At 32.3% G+C, this 23,923-nt stretch overlaps 4 protein-coding genes across 4 annotated transcripts; all 4 read right to left on the bottom strand.

Moving 5' to 3' along the window:
* Window positions 1–546: 546 nt before the first annotated feature.
* Window positions 547–1,912, bottom strand: LOC128168137 (green-sensitive opsin-2-like). Its single transcript, XM_052834242.1, has one exon. The coding sequence runs from the start codon at window positions 1,777–1,779 to the stop codon at window positions 829–831; it is 951 nt and encodes a 316-aa protein (XP_052690202.1). The 5' UTR covers window positions 1,780–1,912; the 3' UTR covers window positions 547–828.
* Window positions 1,913–6,025: 4,113 nt separating this feature from the next.
* Window positions 6,026–9,023, bottom strand: LOC128167362 (green-sensitive opsin-2-like). The gene has a single exon (XM_052833042.1). It carries the CDS (start codon window positions 8,849–8,851, stop codon window positions 7,901–7,903), a length of 951 nt encoding a protein of 316 aa, XP_052689002.1. The 5' UTR covers window positions 8,852–9,023; the 3' UTR covers window positions 6,026–7,900.
* A 7,443-nt stretch (window positions 9,024–16,466) lies between these two features.
* Window positions 16,467–17,549, bottom strand: LOC128164425 (tachykinin-like peptides receptor 86C). The gene has a single exon (XM_052828225.1). The coding sequence runs from the start codon at window positions 17,547–17,549 to the stop codon at window positions 16,524–16,526; it is 1,026 nt and encodes a 341-aa protein (XP_052684185.1). The 3' UTR covers window positions 16,467–16,523.
* Window positions 17,550–22,202: 4,653 nt separating this feature from the next.
* On the bottom strand, window positions 22,203–23,610 carry LOC128167898 (neuromedin-U receptor 2-like). The gene has a single exon (XM_052833880.1). The coding sequence runs from the start codon at window positions 23,355–23,357 to the stop codon at window positions 22,407–22,409; it is 951 nt and encodes a 316-aa protein (XP_052689840.1). The 5' UTR covers window positions 23,358–23,610; the 3' UTR covers window positions 22,203–22,406.
* Between the last annotated feature and the right edge of the window lie 313 nt (window positions 23,611–23,923).

The raw sequence follows: 23,923 nt of genomic DNA, 5'->3' as shown, positions 1-23,923 counted from the left end.
TTACGGTGCGGACCTTAAATTATACGACACCGGCGAGCAAAGGGTGATCATTCCTCAATGGCACCTGATCCTACCTTTAATGGTTTAGAGGTATGTGTTTTCTTTATTCCTGTTTTGTATTTTTTTTTCTTTAGACTTTTGATTTTGAACATTGTTCGTTATCACCACATGTCATTTTGAATTACCTTACCTAGATTGGATACTTAAACTTCATAAAAATCCTTACAAACATACATAAGGGATTCCAGTAAATTTTCTACCAAGCCACTCTTATTACTCCTTACTAATGTCATGTAGTGATAACGAATAGTGTTCAAAATCAAATTTTCTAAAAGTTCTTTGTAATTCTAAAGTATCCACATCTGATTTACACCGCTTCTTGAATATACCGCTGCACAGTACACTTGAAGTGTATCCTTTACTGTTAATACTAGATAAGGAGTAAAGAAAGAGGCTTGGTTTAACATTTCCTAGAACCCGCTATATATCTTTGTAATAATTACACCAAAAAAGAAGAAACCTCAAGAATACCTTGCAACAGATCAATGCTACATTTAATAAAGAACAAACAACAACAAACAAGCAAAACAACAATTAAAAAACAAAACAAAACACAGAAAACGAAGCAGAAAAAATTAAATGCTCAATTATTGGTTCATTTGGAGAGTAGTGTTTATATACATATTGCTGTGTTTTTTTCAATGTTTTATATTTAAAAAAGAGATTGAATGTTACATTTTATATTACTATCATATATTTAAACTTCTTTGTATGCATGAATAAAAATTTCAATATAAATTAAAAATACCACGCAACTTTCTTATGTCGCTATTTTTTACACAAACACATCCGTTTTATTTCAGCCTTAAATTTGACATCCATGAAAGCATAAACAAATGGATTATACACGTGGTTTAAGATGTACACTATTTCTAACACTCTCATACCAACATATTCTTCTACAGTCAGAGTTTCCCATACGCCGGGGGTTTTACTCTCCCAGATTGACGTGGCCATTCTAAATAGGAATAATACAATAAATATTATTGTAATAACCATAAACATTAACGAAATATTTGTGGTTTTCTTGCTGGGACCTCTCCTGTTCTGTTTGTTTTTTTGATATATGACTTTTGCTATCATAATATACAAAACAATAAGTACAACTCCCCCGATTACAATGATTAAGGTAAATGTGACGCTGCGGATTAGAGACAAATTTGGTGTGGTGGAGACCAGTCTATGACAAGCAGTTCCGGTTACGTTCAGTTCTTTGTTGTAAACTTTTTCAAGTCCATATGTGGAATATGTTGGAACTATTAGAATACTTGCAAGAACCAAAGACAGGCACAAAGAAAAACGTCTCCAGAACAAAGTCATCTGCCCTCCAAAAGGTTTGCAAACTTTCAGGTAGCGCTGCACAGCGATTATCAGCAGAATGCCTGAAGTAAAAATGGTAGCAAATACTCCACACACAAAATTCCATTTACAAAGCGTTTCCATCTTGTAAGTTACAGGAAAGAAATTGTTGACCGTATGAAGTTCTACTGAGATAACCACAGCAAAAAGATCAGCAAGAGCCAAAAAGGGAATAAAATAACGGCCCTCATATTTCCTAGGAAGTCGAAATCCATAAACATAAATTACTACTCCATTGCCAAAAACCCCAACCACAGCGCACAGAAGCAGAAAAACGGTAGTTGAAATTAATAATTTTAATCTTGCCTCATCCCACAAAAATAGGCATTCAGAATCCGTCAAGTTGAGCTTAGATCCCATGGTAATTAAGAAGTACTTTTTGAAAAAATCTAGGTCACTACTTTTTGTTGTAAACAAACCAACAGATGCACGTTAAACACGCTATAATAATTGTTGACAGTATAAAGCTTTACTGAGATTATCACAGCTAAAGGATCGGCTTGAGCAAAATAGAAGACAATCTAATTGAGCTGAGATTACATGACAAGTAAGAAAATAAATATTGATTTGTGAATTTATGCGATATATATATATATATATATATATATATATATATATATATATATATATATATATATATATATATATATATATATATAAAACACTTCCTTAACAAATTCTATTTTCGTTTAGGAAAAAGTTTACGCTATTCATCACACGATCTTTCTTAATTTATGATCCTCTTTTCCTTAAATAGTTGCTATACAAGGAACTCTGAAGTATATTTTATAATATTTTAAGGAAAGAAAAATTTCTGTATTGTAGCTTGAAAATAATGTTTAATTTCTTTTTAAAATCTATAATAACAGAGTTCAAAAAATTGAAAAATATAGAATTTTTTGCAAGCAAAACCTTATTTGCACAAATGTAATAATTTTGAATTCAAAATAAAATTTGCAAGAAAAACGGTGAATCTAGATATTATTTTTTTCTGATTATAATTAATATATAACTTTTTATATCATTTTGAGGAGTAAATCTTTAATGAAACAAATCAAAACATTCTGAATAAAAATTACTACAGCTGGTATAGATACGTGCATCAAAAAATAGTACATTAATTTCAAATATTACGTTTTTAAAGGAAATATTAAAATGCGTTTTTTAAAACACGTCTTAAAGAAAAACTGTAGATATATTAAATGTTTTGTCTTACAAAACAGTGTACACACACACGCACGCAGATCACTTGTTAAACTATTGGTAAATTTTATAAAGTAAATAAGCCATGACCAATCCCAATCTGCTGTTTTCTTTCATAAATGTTGGTTAACTTTTCCTGAGTACCATGAGATTTGATGTCAAACGAATGGCGAGGAAGAGGTTCAACAACATACTTACTTATAATATGTTTCACATGAGTAGCTATAGTCTTTATGTTTCTATTTCTAACCAATTCCTCTACGTTATTTGTCAATAGTTTAGGATTTAAAAAAGGACAATTTTCACCAGACCTTTATTCTGATGCCGGTAGTTAAAATATTCCCTTTGGCAAATATATGTACATCCAAAGCGGATGACTACAGTAAGTAGTATTCAAATCCCAAGTAAAATAACATTGTAAGATTTGGTCATTTTTAAGTTGAAATGTCATTTAAGACAGAGGATGTATCATTCATTTTTTTCATAATGTTTGAGAGAAGGATGAAAAAAAGCCTTTACATATCATAAGCATTAGAAATTAAGAAGAGACACGCAGTTTAGGTTTGTTAATAAAATCTGAATTAGTAACTAGAAGAGAGAAGGATGAAAAAAGTCTTTGCATCTCATAATCATTAGGAATTGAGAAGAGTTACGCAGTTAAGGTTTAATAACAAAATTGCTAATTAGTTACTATTATTAACATATATGGTCCTCATTATGATAATCCTATTTTTTTAAATAAAAAAGTCAGAAAAAAAATTTTTGAACCTAGACAATGACTATTTCATACTGCGTTGAGATTTTAACCTTGTTTAAAATCAACTGTTAGATATTTAAAAAATCATAACAATTTTAATAACCCAAAAGCAAGGAATGAGGTTCTTGAACAGTTGAAGGATTCACAATAAAGGATTCTGAATCCTAGCAAAAAGGTATTTACTTGGGAAAAAGAAATCCTCTAAAGAAAGGCCAAATTGATTATATATTAACACTGAACGATTATCAAATATGGTAGAAACAATTTCTACAAACCTGGTTATAGATTAATTAATTCAATACTAATAAAAGGCCTTGGACTTTGGACGTTCAACGACAGTCTGTTGACAGATATAATTTATAGTAAAAAGGTTAAACAAACTATGCTTAAAGTCCCAGATTAATATCTAAATCATAGAATCTTTCTTGAAGTTCCTTTTATGGATTATTTCATATTCTTTATTTAAGAAGATAGAAAAAAAATAAAATTGAAATTGCCTTATTGAAAGATATTGAGAATTTTGAGTCAAAGTCGGTTATCAATTCTGAGCTTTAACAAGAAAAAAAAGTTTGAACCTGAAAAAAAATTAGAAAGGAACATTTGCAAGGTCCAATTATAAGATCACGGGCTAAACGGATAGAAGAAGGAGAAAAACCAAGGACATATTTCTGCTCGTTGGAATATATTTTGCAATTTCTAAAGCAAAAATATTTAATGAGTTAAAACACACAACAAAAATACTCTATATGATAAATGTGGTATCCTTCATCAGATCAAAATTTTGTATGAATTCCATTTCGCTTGTAGAGATTCAGATCTTTTGATATTAATCTTGAAGATATGACAGACATTCAAGGTTTGATGCATTTACTTTAATATCACTGGGAGGCGACATATCGGAAAGTAAAAGGTGTAATGTTTTGACAAACATGTAAAATAACAAACTCCAGGCATTTTTAAAGTTTTTCTGGAAAGATTTGAAAGATCACATCGTTTCAACACCATTTTCGTTACGAAAGAGTTCCCTATATCACAAAGGCTATGAATTATCACATGTAAACCAGAGGGGAATCAACCCAAACTTTTCTGAAAACCTAGTGTGCAATTACGCTGTGGTATAAATTTCAGGATGTCTTAATAATATAATCAAATCTATTTCAAATTATTTGATATCAGAAACTCAGTTTGGTTTCATAAAATGTCGTTACATAGGACAAAATTATCAGATTTGTTTATGATCTGTCTTTTACTGAAAGAAGGAATGTATTTGGTTTATTTGTGCTTATAGATTTTGAGAATGCTTTTGACTAAATATCTTAGAAGTTACGTTATAAAGTTTTTAGAATATTTGGGTTTTGGGGAATTATGATTATATGGCTTTTTATCATTTCAAATACAGATCAAAGCTTAAGTCTTTCAGTGTTGATTCCTTTCAGTACAGTTTTGATACAGATAGAGGATGTAGACAGGGATATCCTTTTGCTCCTAAATACTTTTCTAAACAAGTAAATCTCCATGTAAGATCGAAACTAGTGTAGGGGTGTACAACATTACGTTTATTGGGAATAGTCTGTATGTTTGGAAAAAAAACTATTAACCTAAACTATGATATTCAGATACCAAACATGAAAGCACCGGCGTAACAGTAAGGCAGGAGAATACTTACTCTCATTGGTCGGGTCAGTCTTGATAAACACTACTATATCCTAGCTTAACAATCTGTTTATTTCTCTGCCAAACCCTGATAAAGAAACTTTATCTTTTCAAAATAATCTTTTTTAATTAATGTGTAATGGATCTAAAACATTGACAACGTTAATATACATCTTTCACTCAATATTACTTAAAAGTTGGATTTAAGATGCTAAAATGTCACAATTTTTTTAATGTCACTAAAATGCTCCTGAACTTGGAGACTATTTAAAATTTGTATTATAACAATTATATATATTAAACTTTAGATGAAATGTTTTATCAGAAATTTATCGAATTAACACTATACACACTTGACTAGTAATTGTGTATTGTACATTTAGTAAGACATGCGAGTTACACCCTTTTCAAGATGAATGTAATCGCCCAATTGTAAAAAAACAAAAAAAACAAACGGGGCACATTCCGGCTCGGCGATCTAGTTCTTCCAATGAATATTCCAGCTTTATAGATATATTTGTTTTAATCCAAACTGATGATTTTTTGTTAATAATGATAATCTAACACCAACTATTACTTACATTCTACCGAAATAGATAGTAGGTAATAACGCCAGTCGTGTGGCGATGACACACCTTTCCACCGTTTATATATGGCTATAATCTATTTTCTAATCAGGTCGGATTACACACGTACATCATCTATTTCGAATGAAAATGTTGACACATTGCATGCATTGGTTTATCATTTTTTTTTAAAAATATTGATATTGCTAGCTTTCATTGCCTGTACTGTTTCTGAGAATGCAGCTTTTAAACCTTAGATATGTCTGACGTCATGACGTCAGGTAATAATGTCTGACTAGTGTGCTTTTTGTAAGGAAAATGTGGAAACAATTCAGGATGCATTTATGATTTGTTCAGAAATACTCCTCTATGGAATAATCTTAGTATCTATACTACTATATTAAAATAATAGACTCGAATTTTTCAGCTTTAATACCGATTAATCGGAAGATTACTGTCTTTTGTTTTATACATCCTAAACATCATTGGTACTTGAAAATTACCAATTTGTTTTTATTTTTTCTCAATCAAGCTTCGCTAATTAATAATCAACGAAAATTCCTCAAAAAATTCCGGAAATCATCTGAATTTTTGGATTTTACAATCTTGCGCATGCGCATTACATTCACGCTAAATCACAGGTATGTTTCCACTATATCACATTTGCATGGATAAACTCAGAGATAATAAAACAAACACGTAAATTTTCATTGGAATTTTTTTTCCTGTTCATCAAAGAAAATATGGGAGATAACTCTAACACAGTGCATTCACTACAAAAAAAGCCTGAGAGTTTTGAATGTCAACATGGTGTGTAAAAAACGCTGTTGAAGAAATGTTGAATTCTGCAATTATAGAATCAAACTTTTCAAAGAAAGGTATTTACAGCTTTAAAATAGTTTGTTATGAACAATTTGACTGTTATTTTCAATGCAACTTTATTAATTTTCTCCAAAATCGTATTGGAGCGATTCTGCAATTTTCTGCTACATTAGGGGTATATGGGAGGCATTTTAACTGTGATGAAGGCCTTTCCCCAGACAGAGTTACAGTATTCCAACTAAGCTGAGTGTAGTGAAATTAATAGCATATTATTGTAGGCTTCAAGCTTGGTTATATATGCAAATGTCAACAATATATACGGTGTGGCGATGTATCTATTTCGTAAATGTCCTATATCATATGCTATGTCAACCCGAGCACGCACGGGTCAAAATCTAGTGCATATTTAAAGAAAAACTTAAAATATATTTTTAATTCTTCAAAACAAAACAGATCCTGACATTGATGATCTGTTGCAACATCTTTTATTCAAATATAAGGCTCAAAATATATAGCAATCAAATCATGCAAAATGATGAAATTAATTAACTCTGAGAAGATTGGAAAAACATATTTGAGGTATAATTTTAAACATGGTAACCAACTGATCTTTTTCTATTTCTTTCATTTTATTTTGTTTGCTTTTAAGAAAACGTAAAAGAGTGTGAAAGAGTGTAAAAGTATTGAGAATGCTTGAAAAAATATCTACAGATGTGTTACTTTAATTGTGAAATGATTGTGAAAATGAAAAAAATATAAGAAAAGATAATTCACCCTTAATCAATACACCAAAATATGTCGCAAATCGTGTGATTAGTTGTATTTTATGTAGAAGGATCATTTCCATGTCTTTATATTTGTTTGCTTAAATTCATCCTTTAAATAGCCTTTATTCGTTCAAATAGGCATCAGCTAGGTTTTTTTATTTCTTTTAACATAAGATGCAGCATAGCTGATCAATAACCAATCATCGCCAATTATGACCGAAATGATTATAGTTACAATAGCATGGTCACTAAGCCATGAAGCTGAACCAAGTCATTTGGTATCAGCAAAATGCATTGTTTAAGTTGTAGAACATGTACTAATCAGTATTAAAACAATTTAGATTATGTAACACTTAAGAAATAAAAGGCATTGTTAACTGGTTCACCGGGATATGCACTTGGTTGGTCATGTGATCAAATCCTAAACCCGTAACTTCCATTTTTTGTGTTGATAGTTTAGAGCAATGACATAGAAGCGATTGTATAAAAGGTATATCTATTTTCTAAGGGGGGGAAATTTGGTTTATTTCGTGTGTTATATAGTTTGAGGTCAAAATCTGTTTCAGAGTCTCTTTTTAGATCAATTAGTAAATCGTTTTTAAGAGGAAGTGACGAGGAAATTTAATACCATTTTTTTAGAGATATTTTAGATTCTGCTTTGTCAAATAAGTGTTATTTTATGAAAAATTTTTACGCGCTTTGTTAATGTATTGCTAAATTTTACACGAAAACATCCGTTTTAATTCAGTCTTAAATTTGAAATCCATGAAAGCATACACAAATGGATTAGCCACGTAGTTTAAGATGTATAAGATTTCTAACATTCCCACAACAGCATACTGTTCGACAGTTAAAGTCTCCCAAAGACCAGCGCTTTTACTTTCCAAAATGGACGTGATCATTCTAGGTAGATACAAAACAAGAAATAACATTGTTATTATCATGAACATCAACGATAGGTTTGTCTTTTTCTTGCTGGAATCTCCCTTGTTTTGGTTATTTTGTTGATAAATGACCTTTGCTATCATTGTATACAAAACAATTAGTACAATTCCTCCGACGAGACCAAGGAGGACATAGGTGGCGCTGCGAATTAGGGACAAAGTCCGCGTGGTGGAGGCCAGTCTACGACAAGCAGTTCCGGTAACATTCAGTTCTTTGTTGTAAACTGTTTCAAGTCCATATGTGAAATATGTTGGAACAACAAAAATAGCGGTTACACCGAACGTCAGACACAAAGAAAAGCGCCTCCAAAACAAAGTCATCTGCCCTCCAAACGGTTTGCAAACTTTCAGGTAGCGCTGCACAGCGATTATCAGTAGCAAATTTGAAGCAAAGGCGTTTACAAAAAATCCACACACAAAATTCCACTTACAAAGCGTTTCCATCTTGAAAGTTACAGGAAAGAAATTGTTGAGAGTATGGAGCTCTACTGAAATAACCACAGCAAGAAGATCGGCTAAAGCCAAATAGGGTATGAAATAACGTCCTTCATATTTCCTAGAAAGTCGAAATCCATAAACATAAATTACTACTCCGTTGCCGAAAAACCCAACCACAGCGCACAGAAGTAGAAAAGTGGTGGCTGGAATAAATGACTTAAATCTTGTCTCATCCCACAGGGTTAGGCGATCCGTCTCTGTCCAGTTCAGTTCCAATTCCATGGTAAGTAAAGAAATTAAATCCTTTTCTCGCGGTTTTGATGACTTATCTAGCAGTTATATTTCCTGAAAATGGTTGGTATGTATATTTTTGTCACGAAACAATTCACAACACTTACCACACGGAATTAAATTCAAGTTCCTGGTCTTTCCACTTTTTGTTGAGAAGAACGTGATATGTATTCCAGTGTGAAATTTTATTTTTAAAAATTAAATGTTCTTTAAAACCCGTAGACGGCCAAATAAAGAATCTGCCAATTCCTTTATATATATATATATATATATATATATTATCAAAGGAATCGAAGATATTTTAGGGATCCCCTAATAGATGCATCCGGTGAAATGAAACCTGAAAAAACTGTTTCCTCTAAAAGTCACTTTATAACTTTTTTTTCCGGTGTGCAATCACAATTTAACTAGCACCATTACAAAATACTGGGCAACACGTTTTGTCGCAGAGACTTCAGCATTTATTTTTTAGGTTATAATGTTTGCTCACAACAAATATACTTGTGAAAACGGGTGACTTTCTTACAAGAATTAAAAACTACCGTTTAAACGTTAAATCCAATTAAAACCAAAAAAATCAAAGAGCCCACCATCAACGATTTACTTCAGTGGTTACAATTAGGGTAGATGTGAAGTAGTTAATCTTGAGCATAATCCCCTTTGGACTCAGAGAAGATAAGCAAAGAAAGGTTCAGAATACAAAGACTCAGATAATGTAGACACAAGCTTATCTTTTTAATAGATTAGAGAGCTAGCGTTGTAGCCATCATAAAACACAGACTGAAGCAGATTTCTAAAACATTGTTTAAATTTCTGAATCGATTAATTAACAATAGGAAGGTACAGTGGTGTACTGGAATTGTGCTGAAGTCGCTTTGAAGATTTGAAATCTACGAAATTTGTTAAGTCGTACGTGAAAAATATCATCAGAAAATTATCTCCCTTGCGCTGAACAGTATTTCAACCAATGAAATAAATGTAAATTTTCACATCATGTATTTTCAACCAATCACAAAGGAAAGGAAGTGCACAACCCGGAGACTGTAAATTATTTCAACTCTTTATACCGTCTTCCAAGGAAGACGGTAATTATTACTTGGTGTCTGTACGGCATTTTTTTCTGCTTTTATCAACTCCGCCAGTTTCATTTTTCGATTCCTTTATCATTTTGTTGTTGTTGTATTTTAAAATGAATCACTGTTTACAGCGACAAACGACTTAGCATCAATTGTTTATGATATTAATTATTAACCCATACTTCGAAATTAATTTTGATTATGAATAGTTTAAATTAACCCAATCAGACGTAAAGATGACAATCGACCTATGACACCCTAGAGGTTGGCTGCATGGCCAAGAGTACAAACTTGATCAAGTACAAATTGTTAAAAACCGACCCCTTTTAACATGTAATTGTTATTTCCATAGTTCACTTTGAAGTTTTAATTTAGTGCTGGTTTTTGTTATTTCATTTGATTTAATTCAGTTGATCTGCTCTGAGGCCGGGATTGGTTGCCCAGAAAATTCGGCATTGTTAAGTTACCATTTTATGATAGATATTTTTATAAATATTCCTTTGAAAATTGTCTCATACAGAAATAAGCTTGAACAGATTATATTGATTTTATAATTTTATTTTAACAAATTATATTTCTCCTTGTTATTTTGTTTTTAAAAAAATAAAGTACATGGCATCAAGTTTATAGCCCGGCTCTGCTGAAAGCAGAGTCCTGGCTGTAGGCAGGCAAATCGTCAATGTTACTAATATAGCACAACTTCAAAAGTAAACAAAAAACCAAACAAAGTAAAAGCTTCCGCTATACCAAATAGTTACACAAAGAGCCACATTTTGTCAAAAGTGTTGGCATTTTGTTTCTTTTTTTTTATTTCGAGAGAATTGAGATCTTTTTTAGTTTTCTTATTAATAACGTGTTTTAAAAACAGGACTATCCATTTTGGACACATACAATGCGCATGAATTTCCATAAACTACTTTGCTGCGCGTTGAAGAAATGAGGATTGAATATATAACGCTTGTTGCAAAATTCAAGGCAGCAACTGTTGAATTTTTTTCTACTAGACAGACGTATTTTTGTTTATAGCTGCTTACAAAATTTTGTCGCTCATCGACGCTTTGTCGACTTTAAAAGCATGAGAGAGAGAGAGAGAGAGAGAGAGAGAGAGAGAGATATTTTCAGTCTTAACTACACAATATGCATAAAGACACACCAAAAAACGCCGGCTTTCAGTATTTTGATTACACTTTGGTCATAACTGGAATGAACAGAAAATTGATAAATTTCAACCGATATCTTTTTTTAAAAAACCTTTATGAAAAAGCTTTAGATATAGACAAAGCTTTTCCTTGCGTAATATCTTTCCCGAATTAGGATCTTCTCGTTATATATAATATACTTATTGATGAAATAAATACAGTTCCAATCAAGTGTTTTCTCAGACGTCCGCGTCAATTTGGTCCCATCCATATCAAATGTTTTTATTGTAACGGTGTAATTGACGTAAATCTTGTTAGTTAATGTTCCGCGGTTTTAATTATTCTTTGAATTGAAATTTTTAAAAAAATGTAGCATTATTTTGTATACGTATACTGTTGGTATCTAGGTAAGTCAACTTAACTTGTGAAATCTAAATTTTGAAATTTTGGAGTTTTTCCAGCAGGAAATATATTCAATGAATCTGGAGTACCAGTTTTAATGGTGCATTTATCTAGAGTTCAATTTAAGTACAAGATATTATAGAAAACACAAGCTTTTACACTTAAAATAGAAATGCATTTGTTTTTGATAACTGATATACGAATTTTGTTTAAGCTGTTCTTACATATTGCCTCAGGAATGATATAAACACAGACACAAGGTTAACACAAAAGATATTGTGATATTTGATCACTGAAATATACTGTTTTATATTAGGAATCCTTTTTTTTTATTTTTTTTTTATTTATATCAATGTCAAAGCGCACATTAACATAGATAAAGTACATAGTGTTTGCTTTTACTGTTTTGTTTTAAGCAGATTATAGTGGAGAAAAATTACATACCCCCCAAAAATGCCCATCTAAGACTGTACACAAAGATAGATAGATAGATAGATAGATAGATAGATAGATAGATAGATAGATAGATAGATAGATAGATAGATAGATAGATAGATAGATAGATAGATAGATAGATAGATAGATAGATGGATGGATGGATGGATGGATGGATGGATGGATGGATGGATGGATACCGGTAGATAGATAGATAGATAGATAGATAGATAGATAGATAGATAGATAGATAGATAGATAGATAGATAGATAGATAGATAGATCAAGAACCTCGATTAAAATCATCTTTAAGTTCTATGGTCGATACAATGACCTTCAGTGACTGACGTTTTTCACATTTGTAAAATTATTACACACCGGACTGACTATACGGTTTATTCCGTTTTCATCATCTTGACAATAAACACACGGCGGGTGCGACCGGTCGGCAGGGGACGCTTGCTCCTCCTAGGCACCTGATCCCACCTCCTTTTAAAGTCCGTGTTGCTCTGCTTTAAATTCGTATTTCGGTTTATGGGTTTTTGAGATATTTGACAGTTTTTTATTGTCATTTTTCATAGCTAGATAGATATTTGCACAATGTAAACATAAGCATGTGTAACATCATTGTATATAGACGTGCAATGAGTTTATGAAGAGGCAAGGGAAAGTAAGTGAGTGAGTAAATGGGGTTGGGGGAGGGGATCGGTTATATGGTTTTATGATTATGCTAAGAAAATCTTTTGTAAAAATATAGTTTATGAAATATATATAATATTATAATGATCATTTTAGCACAAAACTGCTTCTCAAAAGCAAACTAGACTGGTTTTTGTCTAAAATAATTTCCTGTGGTAAAAATCAAGGGAAACTTCAAAATTGCAAATTCACTACTTCGGTAATCCAGTGTTCCAATTCTTCCTGATTGCACGTCTAATTTCGAATTAGAAAATGACTTTGGATCATATTTCAGCAATAAAATCAATGACATACGAACTAAGCTGGTCAATGAAATACGGAAAAACTGATGTCTAGCATTTAATAAACTGTTTGATGGTCAATTCTTGGCAAATTTTGATCCTATAACCTGTGAGAAAGTCTTGAAAATTATATCAAATTCGGCATCAAAAACATTTTGTTTAGACCCGTTACCAACCAATCTACTTAAAGAATGTGAAAGCTCAGTGTTGGTACCTCATATTACTGACTTCATCAACAAATCGATATCTGAGTGTTCCGTTCCATCGAGTTTCAAGAAGGCAGTTGTCAAGCCTTTGCTAAAAAAAATCTGGTTTGGATAAATAAAATTTCAAAAATTATCGACCTGTCTTCAACTTGCCGTTCATATCGAAAGTTTTGGAAAAAGTTATTGCCATTCGAATTGATCGTCATTTAAAACCAAACCATCTTAATGATCTTAATGATAATCTTCAATCTGCATATAAAAAACACCATTCCACCGAAACAGCCCTTCTTCGTGTTCATCATGACATTGCTGTTGCGCTGGACAATAACAGTTGCGCAGTTCTTCTTATGTTGGATTTATCGGCAGCTTTTGATGTACTGGATCATGACATCCTGCACAAACGATTGAAGCATACCTTTGGCACCCCTGCGAATGTTATTGTCATTCAAATTTTAGTCCACGTGATTTTATTTGACCCTTCCAGATTCGCAGTTAAAATCGTGCCTCGTGTTTGTAGTCTATTTCATAGAATCTAAGTACTTGTAGTCAAATATAACATGTAAACGTTTATTGATTTTAAACTTTATCTTCATTAATTGGTGGATACAATGTGTTCTAGAAATAAATAACAATACAATAAATAGTTTTTTTCTGCTGTTGCAACAATTAACATGCATAGTAGATATCCCCCTAAGGGTTTATTTTCGATCCGGGCCTGACCTGGTAATAGCATCAATAGTGAAACAGACTATACTATTTTATGCAGAATGTTCCTTGAAAATGGCTCGATATACTAAGTTTTTATGCAAAAAAGACACCCATTTTTTTTTTAAAAAACCTGGTATTGCACACAACAAGCAACTAACATGGTTATGATTTTATTAAGCAACCCAATGTTTTATATTTCCAAACATTCTACACGTGGTTGAACACGAACGATAACTCTGTTCTGAATATCATCGTTTAATTCAAATAACCGCTAGAAGGTGAAATAAAACACATTTTAAATGCGTTTCATGTTTTAACATAAATTAAAGTTGAATATGATATGAAAAGCGTTCAATTCTTACGTATTTTGAGAATATTATCCGAACACATTTACTTCCGCTCGAAATTTCACAGGAACTGATCAAATCTCGGTGAAGTCTCGGGAACTTTCATTCGAGCACCTCTGGATTTATTATATACTCAGCAACGAAAAAGAACATATTCCGAACACATTCGTAGGGGTGTTTGGTATCACGGATGATCCTCTTCCGTGGATCAAATCTTACATAAGTGAAAGAACGCAACGTATATCAATTGGTTCCGAACTTTCTAACCCATTGCCGCTTGACATTGGAGTGCCCCAAGGCTCAGTGTTGGGACCAAAAATCTACTGTATTTTTTCCCGTCCACTTACCGAGATTTGCTTGCATCATGGTATGCAGTATCACGTATGCGCCGATGACACACAAGTGTATCTCATCGTAAAGCCAACTGAGAACTGGCAAGATGTGTCGTCAAGGCTAACAGACTGTCTGCTATTAATCTATTATTATTTTTTCTAGACTATGTGTCTTTTATGTGTCTCGGTCATTATAAGGAATTTAGGTAATCAATGGAGCCAAAAAAAATTTCTATGCATATACAATGTGCGGGTATCGTTAGTTTACCGAAATTATAAATGAAGAATCAATGTGTTAATCTATTTTGTAGGACCCTCTCCCATTTAGTTAATTTAAGTTTTTCCGAACTTTGGCTTCAAAATATTCTTTCATCATGAAAATGGTATTTGTCCTTCAAACTCCTTAATGAAATAAAATTATTCGAAATTTATTGATGGTATTCATGCATTTTATTTAGTTTTTGCAAATCTGCCTACGGAGGATACAATAAAATAAATATACAAGTTGAGATCAAATTTTAAAAAAAAGGGTTGTGCCGGTGCATTGGTGGCTCAAACACCTTTAGTGGTTTCACATTGTGTTGATAACTGGTCTTAAAGGGGCATGGTCACGATTTTTGTGTAATTTTATTTTTATGTTTTTATTATTTACAATGCTTTAGAAATGCATTTCTAATGATCAAATTAAATTTGAGAGTCATTCGTAGAGTTTGAAGCAAGAAACAGGGCTCACAATTCTTTGTCATGTAAACAAGTCTCGTGCCCTGTTTTTGTTTACATAGGTTCATTTTACTAGTAAAAAATCTTTTTCCAGCTTATTTGTCTATCTTTTTATTTATTTTAAGCTTCTATAAACAGTTCCTAACGTTTAACATATTCGTTTTGGGTTTGAAACTAATATTTTTAATTCAACGTACAAAATGTAAACAAACGCTTTGTTTACATTGCTAAGAATTTCAAGCTCTGTAACTCGCTTATAACTCAACAAATGACACTCAAATTTCGGTTGCCTATTAAAAATGTCATTCTTAAGCATTGTAAATATAAAAATCGGAAAATATTTTTTGACCAAAATCGTGACCATGCCCCTTTAATAGTACAAATAAAAGATTTTAAAAATCTGGATAATTTAAAGTTATCGAACATTGCTGATTATCGGAGATTGTTATAAATAAGTCTAAAAAATAAATTTTGAGTTTTTGAGGATAGAATATTTTCAAAGAAGTTAAAAAAAGTTTATGTGTAAAACTAACTTTAAGACTCGTTTAGTAATATTCCAGGTTATCCATTAAGTCATTGTGTAGTATGTAATATGTCTCTTAGTTGCAGTCGTGCTTTCATTTTTTTTTTAATGGTTTGATTTTAACAAGAGAATAGTTAAATCATATTAAATTTAATTTACGCGATTTAAGAAGGGGGCGAAGGGATCGAGACACTTCTTAATAGCGTAAATTTTACTTATTTTGACCCAACTTATACTTACAACATAACCCACTTTTTTTATTGGCTGATCAAAAGTTCTGCACCAAGGGGACATTATCTCTCTTTTGATTACGGCGCTCTTAGCTTTCAATCGAAATGTGACGTCATTGTAAACTTAAAGAAATTCTTAAGTTAACGATTAAAAACACCAGATAATAGAATATTTAGCGACTGCTGATTGGATGAAAAAGTGGGTTATGTTCTGATCTGTATTATTTGATATAAGTCTTCAGAAAACAAGTTTGGGATATTGATTGACATTTGAGTGGTAAAACGTATATTGGTCGGCTTAAAACACTGTCTTTTAATACGTTTCTACAAGCATCAGCATTCGACTAACATACAAATCGACTTCTAATGCTGGAAAGCAACATCGACCTTTTACCTTATTTCTAATTCAATTTTCATTTAAATGAATTAGATATAAAAAAAAAAAATTCTGTCAACAACACCCTGTTATTGTTATAGATAAAAGTTTACTTAAGGAGATATGCTAAGACTTAAGAGTTCTCTTCGTTTCTGATTCCGTTCATCAAATATAAACCAGTCGGGGTTTTTATTCCATTTCCAACGTCATCATATTAGAAACATTTGCTTTTGTACCCGAAGAAAATTCCTTTTGAAACGAATCCACAGTCTTGCAACAAAACACTTTTTTAAACTCGGTCACAAATTTTTTATCCAAAAAAGCATAGACAAGTGGATTGGCCATATGGTTGACAACGTACATCAACTCAAAAAATCTTACAATAGCGTACTCTTCTATAGTCCGGGCTTCCCACATACCAACGATTATACCCTCCAAAATGTTTGTAATCATTCTGGGTAAAAAAGATACAAAAAATATTATTGTTATGATAATAAACATCCTGGATATATTTGTCTTCTTCTTGTTAGCATCTCCCAAATTTTGTTTGTTTTGTCGATAAATAACCTTTGCAACCATCGTATACAGCACAATGAGTATTATTCCACCAATCAGTATTAGAAGCGTACAGGTGGCGCTGTGAATCAGAGACAGAGTTTGCGTAGTGGAGGTCAGTCTTCGACAAGCAGTTCCGGTTACGTTCAGTTCTTTGTTGTACACATTCTCTAGTCCAAAAGTAAAATACGTTGGAACAACAAGACCGGCAGTTAGAATAAAAGTAAGGCACAGTGAAAATCTCCTCCAAAACAACGTCATTTGTCCTCCAAACGGTTTGCAAACTTTCAGATAGCGCTGAACGGCGATTATCAGCAGAATACTAATTGAAAATACAGTGACAAACAATGCAGCCACAAAATTCCATTTACAAAATGTTTCGAATGTGTAAGTGACCGGAGTAGAATTTGAGACCGTATGGAGTTCTGCTGATATAACTAAAGCTAGAAGATCAGCGACGGCTAAATATGGGATGAAATAACGACCAGCATTTTTTGCATGAAGTCGCAGTCCGTAAATATATATGACTACTCCGTTGCCGAAAAGTCCTACTACTGCGCAGAAATTCAAGAAAATAGTAGTTGGCAAAAACGCCTCAAACCTCTTTTGATTCCACAAAGTAAGGCGTTCAGTCTTAGTTAAGTTTAGTTGCGTTTCCATCTCAATTGGGAAGGTAATGATTTAGCAACCTTGGTAGGGGTTTATAAGTGTTTTATGACTTTCATTTCCTCCTAAAAGACTATTTTTGTCAAAAAGGGCGTTCTCTCAAATATCAAAAGGAACAAAATGTAGTTTTATATACGGCGTTCCTTCTTTCATTTCAAAGAATAGAAGAGCATCACAACTGTTTTTCTGGATAATGAACATGTGTTTATATCTAGGAAATAAATTAACATGGTATCCTCGTTCACGAAAGGAATAGGTTTAAAATATTTATGCTCGTATTTTGTAATTATGAACTCAGATAAAAAATGTTCTAATTTAACAATAAATATTGCAATAAAAATTTGCAATTTACAGTGTTTTTTCGCCATGAAAAAAAGAATCAGTAACAAAGATATGTAAGCAATTCAACTTTCTTCAAATTATCTTTATTCAGATGATCTGGCAATTTTTCTATTAGTGGTCATAGCAATTAATATCTGATAAAGGAATAATTATTGCAAACAAAAAACTAAACCCTGAGACGAATGATAGAAGGATCAACAACACTCGCTACTGTTTTACCAAACATACCAACTTAATTAATTAAATAATTATAATTATGATTAGCAATGTGGCGTTTATATTTCAAGTACAGCTCAAATTGTATTCCAATTGTATATAAATGATTACAGAGGTCAATCCTAAAACAAGTAGGTCATTGCCATTGTAAATTTTAACCACATTAATGTTGATGTTAGAATAATGTAAACCTTTTTTGATTTGAACTCAACAATTAAAAATGAAAAGAATTTCGCTGCACTGAACACCCAGACTTCTAAACGAAGAAGCCAAAAAAAAAAAAGAGGAGTAAAACGTACTACTGCAATTTGAAGGTGATACTATTGTAAGAAAGAAGACTACATATTTCAACACTCTATTCTGGTAGTTAAGTTGAAACATTGCTGTATCATAACGATCCTGGAACTAACAGCCTGCCATACGGACGGAAGTGTCATATTAACCTCCCCTAAAAGCTCCAATGAAAAAAACATGTATATTTAGTTTTCATTAATATATCATAAAGTGCTACTTGGGTGTACACGTAGTAGTCAAAAGGAGGTCAAACGATCAAAGCCAAAATAATGCAAAAGAAAGATTTGTCTTATTTCTTTTATTGTATATATATAGAGCCGGTATTGGTTTCTGTCTTTACAAAAAGCATATCGATTTCCGTTCCACCTATTGATTTTAGGCCATGCACAGTAAACTTTTAAGATCTACATGTAGTTCTCATAATGTATACTATAGTAATGTTTGAAAAAAAGTTTCACATTTGTCGTTCGAGCAGTATAAGTTATGGACACTTTTTTTTTAATTTATTATCTCTAAATTTTATTTTTAGTTTACTGTCTATAATACGATACTTATTCTTTATTATGCGTTTATTTATAACCAGGGACGTTTTAGCAACTATCGAATTTGATTTCAAAGGTCACAGACCCTTTGACTCTTTGCAACCAATAACACACGTCGCCTTAGTTTTTCCAACAGAAATAAAAATGTTTGTAGATGCAAAAGGATTTTTACGAGACGTTCGAACACTATCACCGTTTCCTGTACATTCAACTGAACTCTTGTCCGTATTAACAGCTGCATCCTTTGTAGAAGGGGACGTACCTGATGCCAGGAAGGCAAGGAGACGTAAAACCCTAACTGACCCAACCCTATTTGGTCTAATCTTTAAACCTTCCTCCTGCATGTTTCGTATTAAATGTCACCAATGCTCACGTTCTTTGCAAAGAACGAACTGCATCTACTTTGCAGTACTTCCCCCACAATCGTACGATTTCCTATGGATTTTCCGGAATTGCAAACGCAACATTTATTGCTCGGCATGATTTGTTTCTGTAGCACCTGTCTTCAGTAACACAGAGTGAATGACTCTTGTCATAAAAACAAAGGGGGACTTACATGTACATTAAGGTATTGTTCTGGTTGACTGCTTTTACGTGTAATCAAGTTTATACTTTTTTCATCTTTAATTCAAAAGGCAAATGTACATTTAAGGGAGAAGATCAAAGTTAAATATTAAAAATACACAATTTTGCATAACAAATAATAAAACGGTATTTATAAATGCCAAAAACTAAAAAAAGAATATGCCCACAGATGGAACCGGAACCAGAGCACAAAAAACATCATAATTTTTCAAAGAATACAAGAAAAACTTCATTATGCGACCATCTTGGACTTTTGCCTTGATCCGTTTATAATCCCGTGATTGATTGTCAAAATATGCATGCTATTTTGATTGTTATTAGTCCGAAATCAATATCAAAATTAATAATAGGGCAACATAGTTGTAAATTTAGGCACGTCGCATAGTTTTTGAAGGGGGGGGGGGGGGGGCAGACTCATCCAAAAAATCTTGACAATCAAAAAAAAAAAAAGAGGGAACTAAATCTTTAAAACCCTAATCCGTAGGGGGGAGGGGGTGGCATGGTATATCTATAACTTCAATTTCACTCTTTATTTCCTTATTTTCATTCAATTTTTTTACATACTCCCAAAAATGATATGTAAATTTTAGAAAATTAGTTGCTTTAGAGATTAATTAGAGAATTTCACAAAATGAAACATTCGGTAAATGATTACATGTACTTCATATATAATTTCTTTTATAAGGAAATAATATTGTTAAAAACGACCAGTATATGAAATGTCATTAAATTTGTAACAAACATTTCACTGATTTGGATATTTGAGAGAAAAATAATAAGAAAACTAGAGCAATGTGTACATTCATGTTGTCATGATAGGATTAGAGTAAAATGTCCCACCAAAATATATAAACAAAAGTAAGTTATGTGTAACCGAAAGGGTAGCTAAAAGTCCGGACTTTGTCATGTCAAGACTTAAATGTCGCACTGTTATATATAAAATAGCCAGCGGTTTAACCTACTGAGCTATACAGAACTTACACTTTACGATGTAAATATTGACCAGTATGATAGAAATCAGTTCCAAATTTTTCTGTTGGTTTTTTGCACAATTCGACTCCAGGGTTCGGGTGTCCCTAAAAAAATTCTATCTTAATTTGTTAATTTGAACAAAACTTATCAAAATATCTTAGATTTTTTAGGGGCAGGCCGGTCCTGAAAGATATTTAGGCCAATAACCATGCAGAGATATACCGTTTTACTTAGAAAATGCTGTTTAGCAAACTTTTAAGATTAATAATATATTACAACAGCAATATGATGGGTTCAAACTGTAAATTCGAAAAATTTAGAACTATGTACGATAGAAAATAACAAAAAACTTTGATTTTTAAAAGGATTTTTTTTTCGGGAAATCCATCTCCCCTATTGATCAATTTTATTGTTGTTTGCAAAAGATCCTAATCATTTCTTTCTTTTAATCTGAAATTCATTAAGAGATGATCTAAAAATTATAAAATATCAATGTAGTGGAATGAAAGTCGGTTTAAAACTTACTACATGTGATAGATTGCTGAATCGAACACGTGGTCCTGGTTAATTTAAAGCAGTACGGTACAAACAGCATACCAAGCAGATCACATTTTTCCTTATTAACGCCCTTAATCACAAACGCATGCTTAGTGCTTGATTTACATTTGTTGCGTTAATATTGTGTAAATCATACACATTACAGTTTTAATCTAGCAACAATGGATTTGAAGGTCTTTCATACTGTAACAATAGAAATACTCGTGAAAAATTTGACAACATTAATTTTAGGAATCAACCTATGTTGCTCCAGTAATTCGTTAAAAACAAGATGTCAGGTACTATTTGGAGCTTTTTTTCAGACACCAATCAGGTAGTATTAAGATGATCATTTTATGTCATTAAAATCCCTTGCTGTGACCTGAATGCATTTGGTCAACCATACTTATTAATTTTATCGATATTACAAAAGCCTGCTTCGTTGGTATTTAAACCTTTCAAAGGCATACTGTGTTAAACTTTTAAAGGGAAATAACTATGTCGAGCTTGTGTTAGTAAGCGTTACTTCCAAATAAACAAATCCATTTTGATGATGAAGTTGAACTTTTCAACAAGATCCTTAATATGACTTCAAAACATTTTCTAGAAGGTTGGTTTTATAGTTTTGTTAAACAGTAAATGTTCGTATAACGATTGTTTTTTCAAGTAATGTATCTTACAAAGACCGTCATCTTTTAGAATGACATACATTAAGCGTCATTTTCCTGCCGAAAATGGTATAGTTGTTGTCATTAAATGAACCAAGATGAGATGTCATCTTGCTCAACGAAAAACAATTTTTTCTTCGTCTAAATATCACTCGTTCTAAATGGGAGTAAATTTGAATGAAGTTTAAAATTATTGTTTGCAATTCAATTGATTTCTCCCATTCGTTTTGAAAACCCATTAACGTTTTTTCTTCTCTTATTATATTTCAGAATTTCTGACAGCATTTCAACAAAGAACTTATTGTGTTGGTTTTTTTTATTTCTAATATTAGCTCAGAAAAAATACGCTTCGTTCTCCATGTAAGGTTTGGTAGGCCATATACACAAATCAAGTTATTAATTTTAAATTCCCTATACACGAGTCAAGAAGGGTTTTATGTTCATTTCCTTTTTGTAAGGAAAAAGGTTGATAAATTTGTCAAAATAAAAGAACAAAGCATATGTACTAAATAAAGTATACACATTATAGATCTAAAAAAAAATGTAGGCTTTTTAAAATGTACAACAGTGTCTAAGGTAATTTTATTCCAAACATGTAGCGTTTTAACGTGATGAAGCCTTACTTCTACCATAAAATATCCAGCCCATCTAGTGTTTAACCTTCGCTTGGGGATATTTTCTTCCTAAAAATACTACTAATTTCCACAAGAAATCTCCTTTTTCAACTCGGCAACAAATTTGACATCCATAAATGCATACACAAACGGATTCGCTAAATGATTCACGTTGTACAAAACCTCTAACATTCTGACGATAGCATACTCCTCTACGGTCAGGGTCTCCCAAAGACCGGCCCAGATCCCCTCCAACAGAAACGTTATCATCCTAGGTAAGTAGGATACAAGAAATATTATTGTGATTATCATAAACATCAAAGATGTGTTCGTCTTCTTTATGTTGGGTTCTCCTAAGTTTTGTTTGTTTTGTCGATTGATGGCTTTTCCAATTTTTATATACAAGACAATGAGTGCGATTCCAATGATAACAACAAGAAGCGTACAGGTGGCGCCGTGAACCAGGGACAGAGCCTGCGTAGTGGAGGTCAGTCTACGACAAGCAGTTCCGGTTACGTTCAGTTCTTTGTTGTAAACCTTTTCTAATCCAAATGTGATATAGGTAGGAACAAGGAAAGGAATGCTGAGTATAAAAGTAAGACACAAAGCAAATCGCCTCCAGAACAAAGTCATCTGCCCTTTAAACGGTTTGCAAACTTTTAGGTAGCGCTGCACAGCGATTATCAAAAGAATATCTATTGACAAAACAGTTGCAAAAAAGGCAATCACATAATTCCATTTACAAAGTTTTTCTAAGGTGTTGGTGACAGGGAATGAATTTGTGACAGTATGAAGCTCAACTGAAACCAGAAGAGCAAAAAGATCGGCGACAGCCAAGTACGGGATAAAATAACGACCGGCATATTTCCTATGAAGTCGGGTCCCATAGATGTAAATCACTATCCCATTGCCGATAGCCCCCACAACAGCGCACAGAATCATGAAAACAGTACTGGGCAAAAAGGACTTAAATCTCGTGTTATCCCACAGGGCAAGGCGCTCCGACTCGGTCAAGTTAACCGGAGAGTCCATTTTGAATGCAACGAAAGTAATAATCAATTTTACTAGATATTTCAAATTAAAGCAATTTCCGCATTAAAATCGGATTGCATGATAAATGACTGTTAGCGATCTCACTTCGATCAAAGCAGGAAAACACAGTTTTTAATCCTGTATTTTTCTGTGTAAAGAATGATTACGCTATCGTTTTCACGAGCAAAAACATACTGTTTTAGAAGTATATGGAAGTATTATTTTTTTTTCTCTTTACCATAACGTGATTCCTGTTTATATTTATAACCGTCATTAGCTATTTCTGGCTACTGCTATTCCATTCCAAGAACCTTCCTGGACACTATTTTTTACATTTGAACCCCTTACACGAGTACTACCCACATTAATTTTATTTATATACATGTATTCAATAATCAAATGTATTATACAATAGAATATTGATATTTGACTTCCTTTGATATTATTTTTTTACAGTTTAAACAGCATCGCTAAACAAATTTTAAATTCAGATTGTAAATGAAACTTTTTAAAGTGAATTTTAAATTTTTATCAAGATTGATTGAACTGTTCTTAATAATACAATA

The sequence above is a fragment of the Crassostrea angulata genome, chromosome 10 (genome assembly GCF_025612915.1).
Source record: "Crassostrea angulata isolate pt1a10 chromosome 10, ASM2561291v2, whole genome shotgun sequence".
Lineage (NCBI taxonomy): Eukaryota > Metazoa > Mollusca > Bivalvia > Ostreida > Ostreidae > Magallana > Magallana angulata.
The sequence above is the reverse complement of the archived record's forward strand: the minus strand, read 5'-3'. Positions and strand labels throughout refer to the sequence as shown.

Excerpts from the sequence above, each read along its gene's own strand:
- LOC128168137 (XM_052834242.1), bottom strand. The coding sequence starts at position 1,779 with ATGGGATCTAAGCTCAACTTGACGGATTCTGAATGCCTATTTTTGTGG.
- LOC128167362 (XM_052833042.1), bottom strand. The coding sequence starts at position 8,851 with ATGGAATTGGAACTGAACTGGACAGAGACGGATCGCCTAACCCTGTGG.
- LOC128164425 (XM_052828225.1), bottom strand. The coding sequence starts at position 17,549 with ATGGAAACGCAACTAAACTTAACTAAGACTGAACGCCTTACTTTGTGG.
- LOC128167898 (XM_052833880.1), bottom strand. The coding sequence starts at position 23,357 with ATGGACTCTCCGGTTAACTTGACCGAGTCGGAGCGCCTTGCCCTGTGG.